We start from the raw sequence: 16,184 nt of genomic DNA, 5'->3' as shown, positions 1-16,184 counted from the left end.
CCCAATCCTGCCCGTCCCCAATCCTGCCCATCCCCAATCCTGCCCATCCCCAATCCTGCCCGTCCCAAATCCTGCCCATCCCCAATCCTGCCCATCCCCAATCCTGCCCATCCCCAATCCTGCCCATCCCCAATCCTGCCCATCCCCAATCCTGCCTGTCCCAAATCCTGCCTGTCCCCAATCCTGCCTGTCCCCAATCCTGCCCATCCCAAATCCTGCCCATCCCCAATCCTGCCCATCCCAAATCCTGCCCATCCCCAATCCTGCCCATCCCCAATCCTGCCCGTCCCCAATCCTGCCCATCCCAAATCCTGCCTGTCCCAAATCCTGCCCGTTCCCAATCCTGCCCATCCCAAATCCTGCCCATCCCCAATCCTGCCCATCCCCAATCCTGCCCATCCCCAATCCTGCCCGTCCCCAATCCTGCCTGTCCCTGCCCATCCCCAATCCTGCCCGTCCCCAATCCTGCCCGTCCCCAATCCTGCCCGTCCCCAATCCTGCCCGTCCCCAATCCTGCCCATCCCCAATCCTGCCCATCCCCAATCCTGCCCGTCCCCAATCCTGCCCATCCCAAATCCTGCATGTCCCCAATCCTGCCCGTCCCAAATCCTGCCCATCCCCAATCCTGCCCATCCCCAATCCTGCCCATCCCCAATCCTGCCTGTCCCCAATCCTGCCTGTCCCCAATCCTGCCCATCCCCAATCCTGCCCGTCCCCAATCCTGCCTGTCCCAAATCCTGCCCATCCCCAATCCTGCCTGTCCCAAATCCTGCATGTCCCCAATCCTGCCCATCCCCAATCCTGCCTGTCCCAAATCCTGCCCATCCCCAATCCTGCCTGTCCCAAATCCTGCCCGTCCCCAATCCTGCCCATCCCCAATCCTGCCCACCTGGCACAGTCACTGTGGGATGCTGTGCTGGGCTCCCACCCCTTCTCATGCCAGGGCTGCTGAGCCCAGCTGGCCCAGGAGCAGCATTTGAGAGCCCAGCCCCCTCTGCCTGGTGGGCAAAGTGCCCCCTGGGCCATCCCTGCCTCTGTCCATCCTCCTGCTCCAAACCTCTCCCAACTCCTCTCTGCATCACAACACCTGAATTCCTGTTTTCCTTTGAAACAGACAACTCAGACACCCCAACAAAACCTTTGGCAAAGCCAATTCTACAGGAGCTGGAATCACCAGCTGCCTCAAGCACCAAGGCAACTCATTCTATTGCAATATTTTGGGAAATTTTAACCTATTTCCCTCTCCCCCCTCCAACCCTTGACCCCTTCAAACACACATAAATAAGACTAAGAAGACTTGATTTTTTTTTTTTTTTTTGCCTGAATATAAGATTCAACTATTGTGGAATAGAAGGTTCTACAACAAAGTCCCTGAGGTGCATCTGTACATTAAAAGATTCCAACAATAACCTCTCCAGCACAAACTTCATATTTATTAGAAATGTTTTGAGTTGCAACACGTGGTTTATGAAAACCAATGTTGTTGTAAGAAGGTGAAAATACAGCAGATCAAGTCGCCCTTGTATTTATACCTCAATTTAAAAGTCATTAACCCAAAAATAACATTCTACTACTTCAACTGTAGTCAAAAATTAAAAGTATATAAGCAGTGGGGAACCACTGGAAAAAAAAAACCCAACTTGTTATATTTAAAATAGTTGTTTTGGCCTCAGTTTGTTGTCATCCCTCAAGCCCTTAACTGCTTTCTTCCTGGAAGGTCACAGATATTCTTCCAGTATCTTAAAAAAAACCCCCCAAACATCTTTTTTTAAATGACTTTGGGTTCTACTGTATTTTTTAACCAGCTCATCAGAAATACTTTTCCATCTTCCCAAGGAAGATCAGTTTTCTCTGCTAGAGAAGGGAACTTAAGGCACTAACACATGAATCCTGTCAGGAATGTGAAATAGTTTGTTCTTTGTGTACTGTGACACCAGTTCTTAGCAGCATCTCTCCTGAAAAGGCACTAAAACATGGCAAACAAGGAAACTTTGGGAACTTCTGCCTGAGTGGCTTTGCAATTCCCCCTTCCCTCCCTCCCTCCCTCCCAAAAAGGCACCTGGGTTGGTTTGATCACTGGTTTGTGCAGCTCCAGGCTCTCACAACCCTGCAGCTTCTGGCAGCTGGGAGCAGAGGGATGTCAGCCCCCACCAGCAGCAGTTACCCCTCCAGGAGCACACAGAGCACTTTTGTTCCAGCAAACCCAGTGGGTTCCTACCTGAGTAGACCTTAAGGTTGTGTATTGCTAGTCAGAAAAATTCAATAATTCAACTTGGTGTAAAAAAATTGCACTTCCCCACTCCTTCCCCACACCCCAGATCATTTCAAATTAAACAGCAGGCCCTGCTCTAGAGGGACATTTGTAACACAGCTACAAAGAGGTAGCTAAGTGGCACAGGCCAATTTGCCTTCTTTTCCTTTTAAAATAAATTCAGCCTTCATTTGCAACAACATTTGTCATAGGAAGTCTTGAAAGAAGAGCTGTGGAGGTGGCACAGGTTCCCCCAGCTGGGAGCACTGAGCTCCATCTCCCCATGTGCAAGGCTGAGCCCAGGGCACGGCTGGGGCTCAGGCTGAGCAGGGAGCAGCTGAAGGGGGAGGAAAGGCTGCAGAGCAATCCCAAACTCCTCTCAAGGTCCCCTGCAGAGTCCCTCAGATCAGCCCCACCATTCTGTCAATCTGCCTCATGTAGTTGCTCTTCAGGGGCAGCAGGTATCTCCTCTCATCAGGGACTCTGTTACACTGTGGAGAAAATTTCAGTATGTTTAAAAACTCTAATCCAATCCAGGCAGGCCCATCCCCTCTGCACTCCTTTCAGATCCTCCCAGGACAGAAGTTTGTACCAAATAACACTTTTTACTCCAACTTGCCCTTGTTCTTTGCAGACTTCCAGCACAAATCCCCTAAATGAGCAGCAAGTGTTTCCTCAGTGCAGCCTGCAGCTTCCAAACACACAGCACAGCTTGTTGTGCAACTGTGATTCCCTTCACTATGACAACTGTGAATGTTGAAAATAATGCTCTTTTTCTGGAGCTTTGTGGGGAGGAGGGAAGGAACCACACCAGAACCTACCAGCAGAGATTTTAAAAAAATTGTCCTTAACTGCTCCAGTGGAAGGTGTCCCTGCCCATGGGGGTGGAATGAGATGCTCTTTAAAGTCCTTTCAACTCAAACTATTCTGTGATTCTTTGATTAAAACCAGATCTGTTCTGGTTGCTGATGGGCACTGGAGCCACAGCTCTCAACTGAGGCCTTGCTAAGAAAGGTCCCTTTACACCCCCAAAACTCACTGAGGAAGACAAAGCCTGGTTTAGATGGTTTGGTTTAGATGGTTTGGTTTAGATGGTTTAGATGACCTTCTGCTGCTCCCTCTGCCCCCGACAGCAACACTGGAGAGTTTTAAGGGCAAAGAAAAAGGGAAGGGGAAAAAATAAAAGGAAAAAAAAAAAAAAAGAAAAAAAAAAAAAAAAAAAAAAAAAAAAAAATTGCTGCAAAATACTTGAAAGGAGACAAGCTTCACCTTCACCAGAATGCCTGGGCAGCTCCTCCCTGAGCATTTCCCACAGGCTGCAGCAGTGGCACTCCCAGGGCTGTGTCCTGCCTGCCCCTCCCCTCCCCAGGCAGCAGCAGCCCCTGCATTCCTTACGTTGGAGCTGAAGTTGGCAGCCTTGAGCTGGGTGCCTCTGGCTCTGTGGCTGCTGTCCCCCTCTGCAGGCAGCACCTCCTGCCACAGGGAGCTCCTGAAACGCTCGTCCACAGACACCACGTGGCCCTCAGTAGTAAACATGAACTTATTCCCAGATCTGTGCACTGGATTCTCCTCATCAAACAGCTGAGGGAGACAGGGCAAAGACAGTCACTGTGGGTGAATATTCTTAATGCAAGGGATTGATCTGAGCAGTTAGAAGAGGAGAGCAGAAGAAAAACTTTCTCACACAACTTAAAGTGCCCTTATTTTTCTAAGCTGCTCTGTGAGGCATTTCTAGGCTGGCATGCACTCAGCCACAGATTTATTTGGTTTTGTGCACTAAAGGAGATTGAGAGCAGGGGCTTAGGCAATGCCAGCCCAAATGCTTTCTCCTGTGAGTGCCAAAGCCCAGCAGGGAGGAAGCAGAGGCTGCTCCAGGCAGCAATCAGCTCAGAGCTGAGCAGCAGCTCCTCAGTCCTGCTCCCTCTCCTGCCCAGCCCTTCCCACAGATCTGCAGATTTCCAGGCTCAGGATCCACTCCTGGGCAGCTGCCCCACCCCAGAGATTGGGGAGAGGCCAAAGAGGAGCAGCTCAGCCTCAATCACCCCCACACACAAACCCCAGAGCCCAGCAGGTTGCCATTAGTGATGCCCTGCCCCCAGTTCATTAATAACTAATAACTCCTGCCCCCTCCTGTGGCATTTTTGTGCAGAGTGGAGCAGACACATACCAGGTACAGATATTTACAGGTTTCACTCAGGAAGAAGCTCTCCATCCGATCCTCCTTGGTCTTCTCCACCACGTGGTGCAACGTGGCATAGCCACACCTGCAACATGGCACATGGCACTGGGCTCAGTCCCAGCTCTCCTGCCCTCTCAGTGCTGCCCAGACACTCCTTCACAGACAATCCTTCATTTCAAAGCATCCCCACTGCCAGGGGTGAAGTTCAAATGGAACAATTGTGCTGTGCAAGCACTCACTGCTTAATCTGGGGTGCTGAGGGCTCTGTGATCACCCACCCAGCAGCAAGGTCTGACCTGGCCAGCTGTTACACATCTGTCTAGAAAATGAATCAATTAATAATAAGGAATAAAAATTCATTGTCTTTCCCCTGAGCCTTGCAAGAAGTTCAGCTGCTCAGTATTAAAGCCAGGGTTCACTGCTGCTGTCTTGGACTGCAAGCTGATATCCAACAGCACCTGGCTCAGCTCAGCTAAACACCACAAGGAGAAAAATAATCTTACAGGATCCCTAGGAAAAACCCCTACTATTTTCAGCAGTTTTTAGCAGCTGATCATCAACAATGCATTTTCAAAGGCAGTGATAAAATTCCAAAGGTATAAAGTTGCCACTGGACTATAATTCCATTTTCAGATGGGAAAGAAAGAAGTGCTCAATAAATCAATCATCACTTGTGGCTTTCAAGGAGGGCTGGGTTTTCTGGTTTACCTACATGTGGCAGACTGGATTCTATATAATATTTGTATAATAAAATATAGGTATATAGCACTGAGAGAAGAAAAGAACATTGAAGACTGACTTTGCTTTTGTATATTTTTCCAAACTCTGCAGAATATCCATTCCCACATGAAGGTAAAACGGGTTCTTTGTGGCCTAAATAAGGAAGACAGACAAGAGTTAGAGTCAGCAATTTTGAAATCCTGTAAAAATAACACAACAAAGGCCTGTTGGTACCAGAGTCTTGTGTATCACAGCAAACTTATCTTTATGGGAGCATGACTTGGATTAGCCAATGCAAGCTTCTCACATTTGCTTCAGTGCAAATCCTAGAAAACCTGCAGCAAATCCAAACTCTCTGATCCCCTCCTTGTTAGTTTAGTTTATTGTATCTGTGCCTGGACACTATTGCAAGGAAAGCTTTTACAATTACTTCAACAATTTTGGTTGAGCAGTCACAAGTCACTGCCTTGTAAAAACCTGCCAGCAGCTTTCAGAAAATGTTGTTTAGTGTTGTTTTTGCCTGCCTTATAAAAAAGGCTAATTTGGAAGCAAACAGCAGAGCCACAACATTGCTCAACACTGCAGTGCCTGCCCAGAGACTCCACATGACAGGGGGCAGCTCCAGGGCTGCCAAAATTCAGCTGGCCACAGGTCAGGGGAAAAAAGGGAATTTCTGGGGAAAAGGGACTTTCTGAACAGAAGCATTTTGGCCAAGCCATGATGTGCAGCTCAGACAAGTCCAATACCTGGTAAAGGAGATAAGTGGACTCCACCAGCTCTGGCCTCAGGGGGTAGAAGGGAACATCTGGGGCCTGCAGCTGCCAGTTGTACCTCTCTGGGAGGGCTCCATAACGTTTCCAAATGGCATAATAGAAGGCATGGAGACAAATGGCATCTTCCACATCTCCTATCAACACCTGGGCACAGAGCAGCCAGACACACACACACACTTAGTGCTGCAAGCCAGCCAAGATGAGAGTGTGGCATCTAATACAACTCTCCTCCCATAAACACACAGAAAATAACACCCAAAAAGAACTAATGTATTCATTCTCTGCAGTAAAAGCTTCAGCAGAGCCTCACAGCACAGAATACAAATGCTGAGGTAAAAAGAGAGAAGCTGAGTCTCTCAGATGTGGCAGGGAGAGGGCCAGGGCTGCCCACGCTGCTGTGTTGGAGCAGAGTGAACCCAACTCTCATCACAGCAGCCAGGTGCAAACCCTCAGGTGGGAGCTCAGCTCAGAACCACCCCCATTCCCAGCCCAGGGTTAGGAAGGGCCTTTCTCCCTGGCCTTCAGCAGAGGGCAGGCTTACCTGCAGCCCAGGGAAAAAGGCCTGCAGAGAGTCAATCCAGGTGTTCATCAGCTGGCCCGTGTACATGTTGACATTGACGTAGAGGGGAGGGTCCCCCTCCCCCTCATTGCAGGCCTCCCTCCTGCCAGGGAACAGAGCACAGGGAAACTGGGCTGGGCAGCTCAGCACACACAGCAGCCCCTGAGCACCCTGCTGGGCTGGGCTGCTGAAAGGAGCACACACAGCAGCCCCTGAGCACCCTGCTGGGCTGAGCTGGGCTGGGCTGCTGAAGGAACACACACAGCAGCACCCTGAGCACCCTGCTGGGCTGGGCTGGGCTGGGCTGGGCAGCTCAGCACACACAGCAGCACCCTGAGCACCCTGCTGGGCTGAGCTGGGCTGAGCTGGGCTGGGCTGAGCTGGGCTGGGCTGGGCAGCTCAGCACACACAGCAGCACCCTGAGCACCCTGCTGGGCTGGGCTGGGCTGTGCTGAGCTGGGCTGTGCTGGGCTGAGCTGCTGAAGGAACACACACAGCAGCACCCTGAGCACCCTGCTGGGCTGAGCTGAGCTGAGCTGGGCTGTGCTGGGCAGCTCAGCACACACAGCAGCACCCTGAGCACCCTGCTGGGCTGAGCTGTGCTGGGCTGTGCTGGGCTGGGCTGGGCTGCTGAAGGAACACACACAGCAGCCATGCTCCCACACAAGGCAATTCACAAGGGATGTGTCCTGTGTTACAGCTCTGCCAGCACAGTCTCTACCAAAAAGTCAGACTAGATCTGTTTCAGAAGAACAAAGCAGTCAATTTAATACATTTCTTTTGCAGTGCCAGGCTTTTCTCAGCCTTAACATTTATAAATGGGACAGGAACCAGTTTGGCTTCTCTGCACCCAATCAGTTGCTGAGGAAAGAGGAGACTACCATGGAAATGAGATTTTGATTCTGACAGAAAAAAGCAGAACAGATTTTCTGGAGCACGACACAAAGCACTATAAACAGATATCTTGCAGATCTTCCAGGAGTCACTGCTCAAGGAATTGATGCTGACATGAATCACATACCCTCTCCTCAAGTGGTTCTGAATGTTCTGGTAAGCAGCATTGAACATCTCCAGGTCTTCCTTTTCCCCAAAGAGGATGTAGGACTTCAGCAGGTACTCATAGAATGAATCTGACCCTGCTCCCAGTCCACTCTGCTTTCCAACCCAGTGACCAGTCTGGATATTCACAACATTTCCTTTAGAACAAAGCAAAAGCTTAGTCTGAGGCTGCTGAGTATATCAGAGAAAAACACTCCAGTCAAGACTTGGGAATATTACACATTCAGAAATTCCCAAGGAGGAGGGATCAAAGATGAACATCAGATGAAGTGTTAGTGGTGGATTCATCTGAGGAACACCCACACACATGCAGTTATTTTAAGTACTTTTAGTCATCTGCCAATCTGAATTATATTAATGGGGACACAAATTAGGGCCTTCAGTTCCATTCCCCAGTATTGTGAAAAATTCCATTTGAAAACCTGTGCCCTAAGGAGTCTTTCAGAGACTCCACTTTTCTTAGAAAATCCCAAAGTGCCATTGGCTCAACACAACCCCAGGGAACACAAGGAGAAAGTGACTGAACAGCTACAGAGGGAGCAGAAGGACAAAGGTGAGGACAGGTGGAGGAAGTGTGGCCTGAAGGCACAGCCTGAGTGCAAGAGCCAGACATTACCCAGCAGTCCAGTGTTATTGCTCCTGAGGCTCCACAGGGCCTTCACAGCTCTCCTGGCCACCCACTCAAAGGTGGAATCTCCCAGCAGCCTGCTGAGGATCCCAAACTCCACCAGCAAGGAGCCAGCTCCTGCTGTGCAGGTCTCGTTGTGGCTGTCTGGAGGAACCCCCTTCTTCAGGTTCACCTGGAACAGGACAGGCAGGCTGCACTCAGCCAGCTGTGCTCACAGCTGCACCCTCACCCAAAGGAACAAGCCTTCCTGGAGCTTCTGCACAGTGTGGAGCATGGAAGAGCTCAGAGACACAAAGCCAGCACACTGCTGCTGCTGGAAAGGGTCCCTGTAGAATTCCTGACATTCTTCCAGCTTTGTAGCATCATGCTTAAAGTGGGCAAGCCCCATTTTTTCTCTTATACTTGCTGAGCTTTGCAAACTTCCCTTCTTCTTGCTTTCCACTAAACATTCAGGTTTTTCCTTCTTTGCTGCCCCTCAGTTTGTGCTGCTGAAACCAAGAGTTTCCTCAGTGGCTGCTCCTCCCCTTCCCCATGGCAGGCAGCCTGAAGGGAAGTTACACCACCCTCAGCTGCTTTACCAGGCCCTGAACAAAAGTGAAAACTCACATTTCTACAGCCTGGCAGGTCTGGAGGAAAAGCAGTGCTGCTGTCTCCAGAAATTAAAAGCAGCCAGGCAAGTGCTAATTGTAGTTTTGCAGTTTAGGATTGTTCCAGTAGTAGTGACATCCTTCTGCTTGCCAAGTGCATCTGCTTAAAACAAGAGGCTGCAGCATCCAAGAATCCCAGAGTACTGAGTACCCACTGAGCAGTCCATAGGAAAATGATAAATTCCAAGCCCAGTATGATAAATATTTCAAAAGAGTTTTATTCTAACAGAATTGTTTTAGTAGCAATAGTGCCACTTTCCTCAGCTATTTGCCTTTACAGTATTCCTTGTTAATGACATATTGTGTGACACAGGGCAGGGAATGCTCCAGCCAAACAGCACAGAAACAAATGACTCCTGACCCACAGGGAACAATAAACACAGTGAAAAATCAGCCCAGGGAAAACATTTACTGGACAGAAGGAGCAACTTGGATTACCCACATCACCAAAACTTAGGGCAGCTCACCTAAGAATAACTTAGAGCAGGCTCAGTACCCCAAGTGCACATAAAAGAGCACAAAATTCAAGTTGCAGGACAGGTGAAGCAGCTCTGAGGCTGTTAGTCACTCACCCGAGGATAGGGAATGCCAGTTTTGGTGTTCTCAAAGGCTGGCAGCAGCCTCACTGCCAGGTCATGAGCCAAGTGCAGCAGCTCATTGTCATAATCCTTAATGGTCATGTCACCAAAGGGCTGCTTGGAGTCTGTAATGATGATGTGGGCAGACAGCAAGCTCCCCAAAACCCTGTGGGAAAAGGAAAATTCAGGTTTTCAGTCTGTTCTGAACCTCATTCTTCACCTAAACACCTTCCTGGTGTCAATTATTACTTTGTGCTCCTCACAGGCACTACACAAAATGATCTGGTTTTCCCCTACCAGCAGTGAATACATGGAGAAGTCATGCTGTTGTCAGTCACAATATCCCAAATCCTGGTTCTGCAAAATGTACCTAACCCAGGAGTTCTTGTAACAAGTCTGTTTAGGAGGGAAGATCTCCTTGTCCCTGCAGGTGGCAGGAAGGGTATTTCATACACTTAGTTCTCAGAAAAAAAGCCTAGCCAAGTGAAGCAGGAATAAACACTGCTTGAAACACTCAGAAAATGAAACCCTTTAAAATCAGATAGTATCTAAACCCATTTCCCAGACAGAAGAGTCTTTTTCATCTGAAATGAAAGTGAAAGTGAGCAGAAGTCCATGAAACAAAAACAAACCAGGGAAAAGCTGTCCCAGGGTTGTTTCCTGGGCCCTGATCTGAGTCTCTGCTGCAAGAGTGACACCAAAATAGCAGAGACTGCAAGCACAGAGGCAAGCTCACTGCTGCCTCCCTGCTCCAGGTCACACAGGACTGATTAAAGTTGTTTCCAATATGAAAGGATGGAGTATTTTCATAAAAGATTAAGAAACAGCTTAGTTGAGGAGCAATTTAGGGAATAAAGCCTGCCAAAATCCTCCTAATCAATGATTTCACTTTAATTTACACTCACCAAGTCTTTAACCTTGTTACTGCTTTAATGACAGGAACTCAGCACCACATACCTGATTGTTGCCTCAAAAACTTGGACTGTTGAGTCTTTGTCAAATGAAACTGTGTCAATCACCAACTTCACTGCCTTCTGGAATTCTGAGGAGTTTCCCATTACCTTTTACAGAAAAACAAAGCTAGTTTGTACAATTGCTGCTTCAGAAAGGGTTGGGGAAGAGAATGGCAAGGTCACATGCTAGGCCAGCAGTCAGATTTAGCACACTGAGTGTTCAAACTGCCTGAACTATCAGTTCAAGAGTTAAGCTTAGCTTAAAACATAACACAGCTTGCAGAACAATGAAGTTTGATTTCATGTTTATTTGACCAAAGAGCAATGAGGAGCAGAACAGGCTCCCCCCATGCACAAACACAGGAGACTTTAGCCACCAGAACATTTACATCTGGTTAAGTTGAGCACTGCCTGCTGGTGAAGGAGGACAGGAAGGCACTGTTATCAGCACAGATCCCAAACTTCCCTCTCAGTAAAACATCCCCTCACTTCTGCTTTCAGTTCTGCTCAGAGCTGCCCTGCTCAAGCAGCTCCTCACCACTGCTGCAGTCCCAGGGCAGAATGGGAAGAGTTTTACACCCCAAAGAGCCCAAACCACCTTCTGCATCAGAGGAGATTCACACCCCCATGGCTCCAGCACATCACTGAGCCCTGACACTCCAGAAGGCACAAAACCTGCACAGATGAGAATAATAAAACCTACTGGGGTCTCTGAAAATGCCCAGGCAGGGAGCTCTTCCTCATGACCCCCATACCCTGTGCTGCACAAAACAGCTGCTCCTCACATTATCTTCCATTATCAGATGCAGGTGAGAAGCAGCTTTACAGGTTTCCCCCTCCTTCCTTTCAGCATTTCACACAGATCCCTGTGACACTCAGGCCCCTCTGCCAAGGGAAACAAGCAGAGCTCTTGCAGCTGCTGTGCACACAATGCACCCTGCTCTGATGGGGCTCCCTGCAAATCCCAGCAGTTCCAGTTCAAATCCACCCACCCTGAGCACCAGTGATGGCACATCCCAAAGAGATCTCATCTGAACCTTGGGGAGCAGCTCCAAAATTTCCTCTGTCTCTTCTGGAAATCTCTGCTGACATCTCCAACTACTCTCATTCTGTTACCCCCCATGGGCCACTGCTAGGTTGTGATCCAGCTGTTTGCTCGTGATCCAGCTGTTTGCAGCACCTGGGCAAGCCCTGGGGAGCACCCCCAGCCAGGGCAGTCCCAGGGTGGCCAGAGCAGTCCCTGGGGTGTCAGGGCAGTGTCCCAGGGTGTCAGGGCAGTGTCCCAGGTGTGCCCAGGGCAGTGTCACAGAGGTGGCCAGGGCAGTCCCAGGGGTGGCGAGGGCAGTCCCAGGGTGGCCAGAGCAGTCCCTGGGGTGTCAGGGCAGTGTCTCAGGGTGTCAGGGCAGTGTCCCAGGTGGCCAGAGCAGTTCCTGGGATGGTCAGGGCAGTGTCCCAGGTGTGCCCAGGGCAGTGTCACAGAGGTGGCCAGGGCAGTGTCACAGAGGTGGCCAGGGCAGTCCCAGGGTGTCAGGGCAGTCCCAGGTGGCCAGAGCAGTCCCTGGGATGGCCAGGGCAGTCCCTGGGATGGCCAGGGCAGTCCCTGGGATGGTCAGGGCAGTCTCTGGGGTGTCAGGGCAGTGTCACAGAGGTGGCCAGGGCAGTGTCCCAGGGCAGTGTCCCACACCCAGCACTCACTGCCAGCGTGTCCAGCGCGTCGATCAGAGTCAGGGAGTAGTTCCCCAGCACATCATTGATGTTCAGGTTGGAGCTGGAAGAGCAGAATCACACAAGTGGTAAGGATGGAAGAGATCTGTGCAGATCACCCAGTCTAACCTCCTGTCCGGGCAGGGTCACCTGGAGCAGGTGACACAGGAATGTGTCCAGGCAGGTTTGGAATGACTCCAAAGGGAGAAGCTCCACAATTCCTTGGGCAGCTGCTCCACTACGGGAAGAAATTCATTCCAGTACCCGAAGGGAGACTACAGGAAATATGGAGAGGGACTGGAGTGACAGTAAAAGGGAAATGCCTTCAAACTTAAGGGGAATCGGTTTATATTGGATATTAACGGGAAATTGTTCCCTGTCAGGGTGGGCAGGGTGGCACAGTGCCCAGAGCATCCCCTGGATCCCTGGAGTGCCCAGGCCAGGCTGGACACTGGGGCTGGAGCACCCGGACAGTGAAGTGTCCCTGCAGGGCAGGGGTGGCACTGGGTGGATTTACGGTCCCTCCCAACCCAAACCATTCCACGGTTCATACCGAGGTGGAACTTGTACTTTAGCTCATGGCCTGCACCAACTGCACCGGGAGGAGGCCGGGCCCAGCCTGAGCCGAACGAGACACAAAACAGAGAGCGATGCGAGCCCGGAACCCCCAGCACACACACACACACATCCATCCATCATCCATCCATCCATCCATCCATCATCCATCCATCCATCATCCATCATCCACCCATCCATCCATCATCCATCATCCATCCATCCATCATCCATCCATCATCCATCATCCATCCATCATCCATCCACCCACCCACCCACCCGCTGCCCCCTCACTCACGGGTCGCGGCGGTCGGGCCCGCGGCCCCGGCAGTGCAGCGGGTCCAGCTCGTCGCGGGGGGAAGGCGTGCTCCATGTAGCTGTCGTAGCCGAACACGAACATGCCCCGGGCCGCGTCCCGCAGCCGCGCCCGCAGCTGCGGCGGGAAGGCGCCGCTGTAGCGCCGCTCGTACTCATCGCCGCCCGCCGCCGCTCCCCACAGGCGGGCCCCGCGCCCCGCCGCGCCCGCGGGCGGCCCGGGCAGCGCGGGGGGCCGCGGGCCGGGGGCAGGGCAGGCGCGGGTGCAGGCAGAGCCCGCGGGCCAGCGCGGGCAGCAGCGCCAGCAGCGCCTGCAGCCCGAGCCGCAGCAGCAGCAGCCCCAGCACCACCGACCGCCATCGCATGGCCGCCCGCGCATAGCGCAGCGGCGCCGCCCGCGCCGCGCCGCGGCCCCTTTAAGAGCGGAAGGGAAAACACGGGCCGGGTGCGGCGCGGAGCCCGCCCCCGCCGCGCTGCTATTGGCGGAGCCGGCGGGAGGGCGGCAGCGGCCGCCGGCCATAGGGCGGGCGGGGTGTCACTCACGGGGCAACGCCCGGCGGCCTTAAAGGGGCGGAGCGGCGCGGGGATGTCGTGGCAACGGCTCGGGCGCAGCGGCGGGCGGGGCCGGACAGCCGGCGCGGCCGCCCCGGGCAGGGCGGATCCGGTACCGGCCCTGCCCCTGCCCCGAGCGGTACCGAAGGGGGGGCGTTACCGGAGCTCTGCCCCTGCTCCGAGCCGGTACCGGGCCCGGCCCTGCTCGAGCCGGTACCGGCCCTGCCCCTGCCCCGAGCCGGTACCGGCCCCTGCCCCTGCCCCGAGCCGGTACCGCGCCCTGCCCCTGCTCCGAGCCGGTACCGAGCCCTGCCCCTGCCCCGAGCCGGTACCGAGCTCTGCCCCGAGGCGGTACCGGGCCCTGCCCCTGCCCCGAGCCGGTACCGAGCCCTGCCCCGAGGCGGTACCGGGCCCTGCCCCGAGGCGGTACCGGGCCCGGCCCCTGCCCCGAGGCGGTACCGGGCAGGGATGGAGCCCTCGATCAGGGATGGAGCCCCGTTCCCCGGGAATTGCCGGGGGAAGCCAGGCCATGCTCCAGCACCGTGGGGGACGGATTTGCACCCCACAGTGACACAAGGGACAGAGCATCAGGTGTGACCGCAGCCCTGGGGTCAGAAACACAAGAGCTGCCAATTGCCAGGTGGGGATGTGAGAGCGAGCTCACTCCAGCAGCACTGGTGAAACCAAACCTCTTGAAGACAAGCAAAAGAACAGAAAGAAAGCAGAGCTGGGGAGGTAAAGAGGAAACCCGGCTGCGAGCTACTCCAGCAGCCTCAAGAGCAGCCGAGTGTCGGGCTGTGAACAGGAGCTGCCGCTGAACTGAGCTGCCCTTTCACCAAAGCGCCCGATTGTTACCAGGAAATGGGACACAATGTGAAAAATGCCTGCATGGGGAAAAAATAAAGGACTTATTATGCACAGACAGAACCAGGCAATGATCTGTCTTCAGCCGGTAGTTCAGAAGTCAGATCTTTGTTTTCCAATTACTGCAACACAAACAGTAGAATGAATAAATCCAAACCAAGTATCACAAGTTAATGGTCCAGTCTGACTTTTGGATGCTGACTTTGGACAAAGTCCTCTAGCCTGAACAATCAGTTCCCTTTCCCAGTCTGCAGAATTCATGGATCTTTTAAATGTTATTCAAACCAAGAAGGGAATTCATTATTGATTCTAAAAAAAGGAAAATTCTTTCTTGTTGCAAAGACTGCAGTATCCACACCCCAAGTTAACACAATTGCACAAAAGCACCTTAGCACTTTACTTACTCTTTTGACTGTTGTGAGAATCAAGTTTAGCTTTAAATTTCACACACCACCACAACTTTTTCTTCCTCTATTAATGTATTTTTTCTGTTTGTTGAATAATATGGAAACTTCAGGAACTTCATCCCAAGGGCTCTTTTCAGAGAGAAACACAAGTGAGACCAACCAATGCTTCCAGTACCAGAACAAAAATAATCAGAAATGGGAATTTCACAGCCTGGCCTCTCAAAATTGCCTGCACTGAGCACAAGGTTTACAGTCACTCTGCAGATGAAATTATGTAGTTAAAGATACCCAAATTAAAGATACCCACAATTAGGTAATGGGGGTTCTTAGACATTTCTAACAATAATAAAAGCAGCTGTCCTACTACAGATGAATATGCAAAAAAGTGGTTTTCAACAACACTTTATTGAAGCACTTCAAAATTATCACAATGATAGATGTTGCCTTTAACAGAATAAAACCTGTCATGTCATAATTAAAAGGCACTAAACCTGGCACAAAGGTCTACTTACCCACCTTCCACTGGGAGGGAAATAAAAACATCAAGTATTTCACTTCTCCTTTTAAAGAGTTGACCACTGACAGTCTGTGTCAGCTCACATCCATCTGCTGGGTCAGTGCAGGAGCAGGGCAGGGCAGCAGTGCTGCATGCTGGGGAGCACAGAGCAAAGCAGGACAGGCCATTGCACAGCCACAGCAACAACAAAACCACAAACAACAACCTCAGGCGAGTTCAAAGCTTGAGAATCCTGCTAAGCCATACCTCAGGTTATTACAGATCCCTGCACAACATTCCTAGATTCAACACAGTTTAAGGCATTTTCTTTGGCCTTTTCTTCTATCAGAAAATGAAGATTATGCAGTTTGATATGTCAGCACCCAAAAATCTTTCCAACCTGTTTCTATGACAATGCAAAGAGAAAACATAAATCACTGAGAAATTGGATTATGGGTTCCAGGGATCATGGAACAGCTCCATATTTGTGCATCTTCCCTGTTGCCAAGTGGGACAGAGCTGCTCTGTGCAGCTGGCCCTGGGTGATGGCAACTCCCCTGCTCTGTAAGGAACTTCAAGGAATCACCATTCCAACCTCCAGGTATTCCCACCACTGGTTCTCTCTGGCTCAGGCTCTGCCTTTTCACAAAAGCTGCTTTTCTTAACATGCCAACAGTCAAGTCCTGCATCAGAGGAGTTTCAGGGCTATGGCTATTGATGTCAAATGCAGCAATTTAGGAAACTAAAATGCATCCCCAAAAGCAACTTTTGTGAAGAGAATGGGAAATTTAATCACTTTTTACTGTCCATGCTCACTACAGAGCCTGAGACAAACAATCATGGTGAGATTACATTTCTAGAACACAGCTACAGCATCCAAGATCAGCAAACACCACTGCTCCTGCCTGAACTCCACACCTTTATCAGGCCAGAAAAGATTTAAC

General features: G+C 51.3%; 1 protein-coding gene across 1 annotated transcript; it reads right to left on the bottom strand.

Annotated features, from left to right (window-relative positions):
- Nucleotides 1-1,413: 1,413 nt before the first annotated feature.
- EDEM1 (ER degradation enhancing alpha-mannosidase like protein 1) lies at nt 1,414-13,357 on the bottom strand. Its single transcript, XM_079316981.1, is given in 14 exon segments — nt 1,414-2,742; nt 3,647-3,832; nt 4,419-4,515; nt 5,230-5,303; nt 5,897-6,067; nt 6,465-6,585; nt 7,504-7,678; nt 8,158-8,341; nt 9,389-9,560; nt 10,352-10,455; nt 12,043-12,115; nt 12,905-12,963; nt 12,965-13,166; nt 13,168-13,357. Coding segments are annotated over 14 exon segments (1,827 nt in total). The 5' UTR covers nt 13,287-13,357; the 3' UTR covers nt 1,414-2,652.
- Between the last annotated feature and the right edge of the window lie 2,827 nt (nt 13,358-16,184).

Source organism: Erithacus rubecula (genome assembly GCF_903797595.1).
Source record: "Erithacus rubecula genome assembly, chromosome: 13".
NCBI classification, from domain to species: Eukaryota; Metazoa; Chordata; class Aves; order Passeriformes; family Muscicapidae; genus Erithacus; species Erithacus rubecula.
Note: the sequence above shows the minus strand (reverse complement) of the source record. Positions and strands in the feature narration are given on the sequence as shown.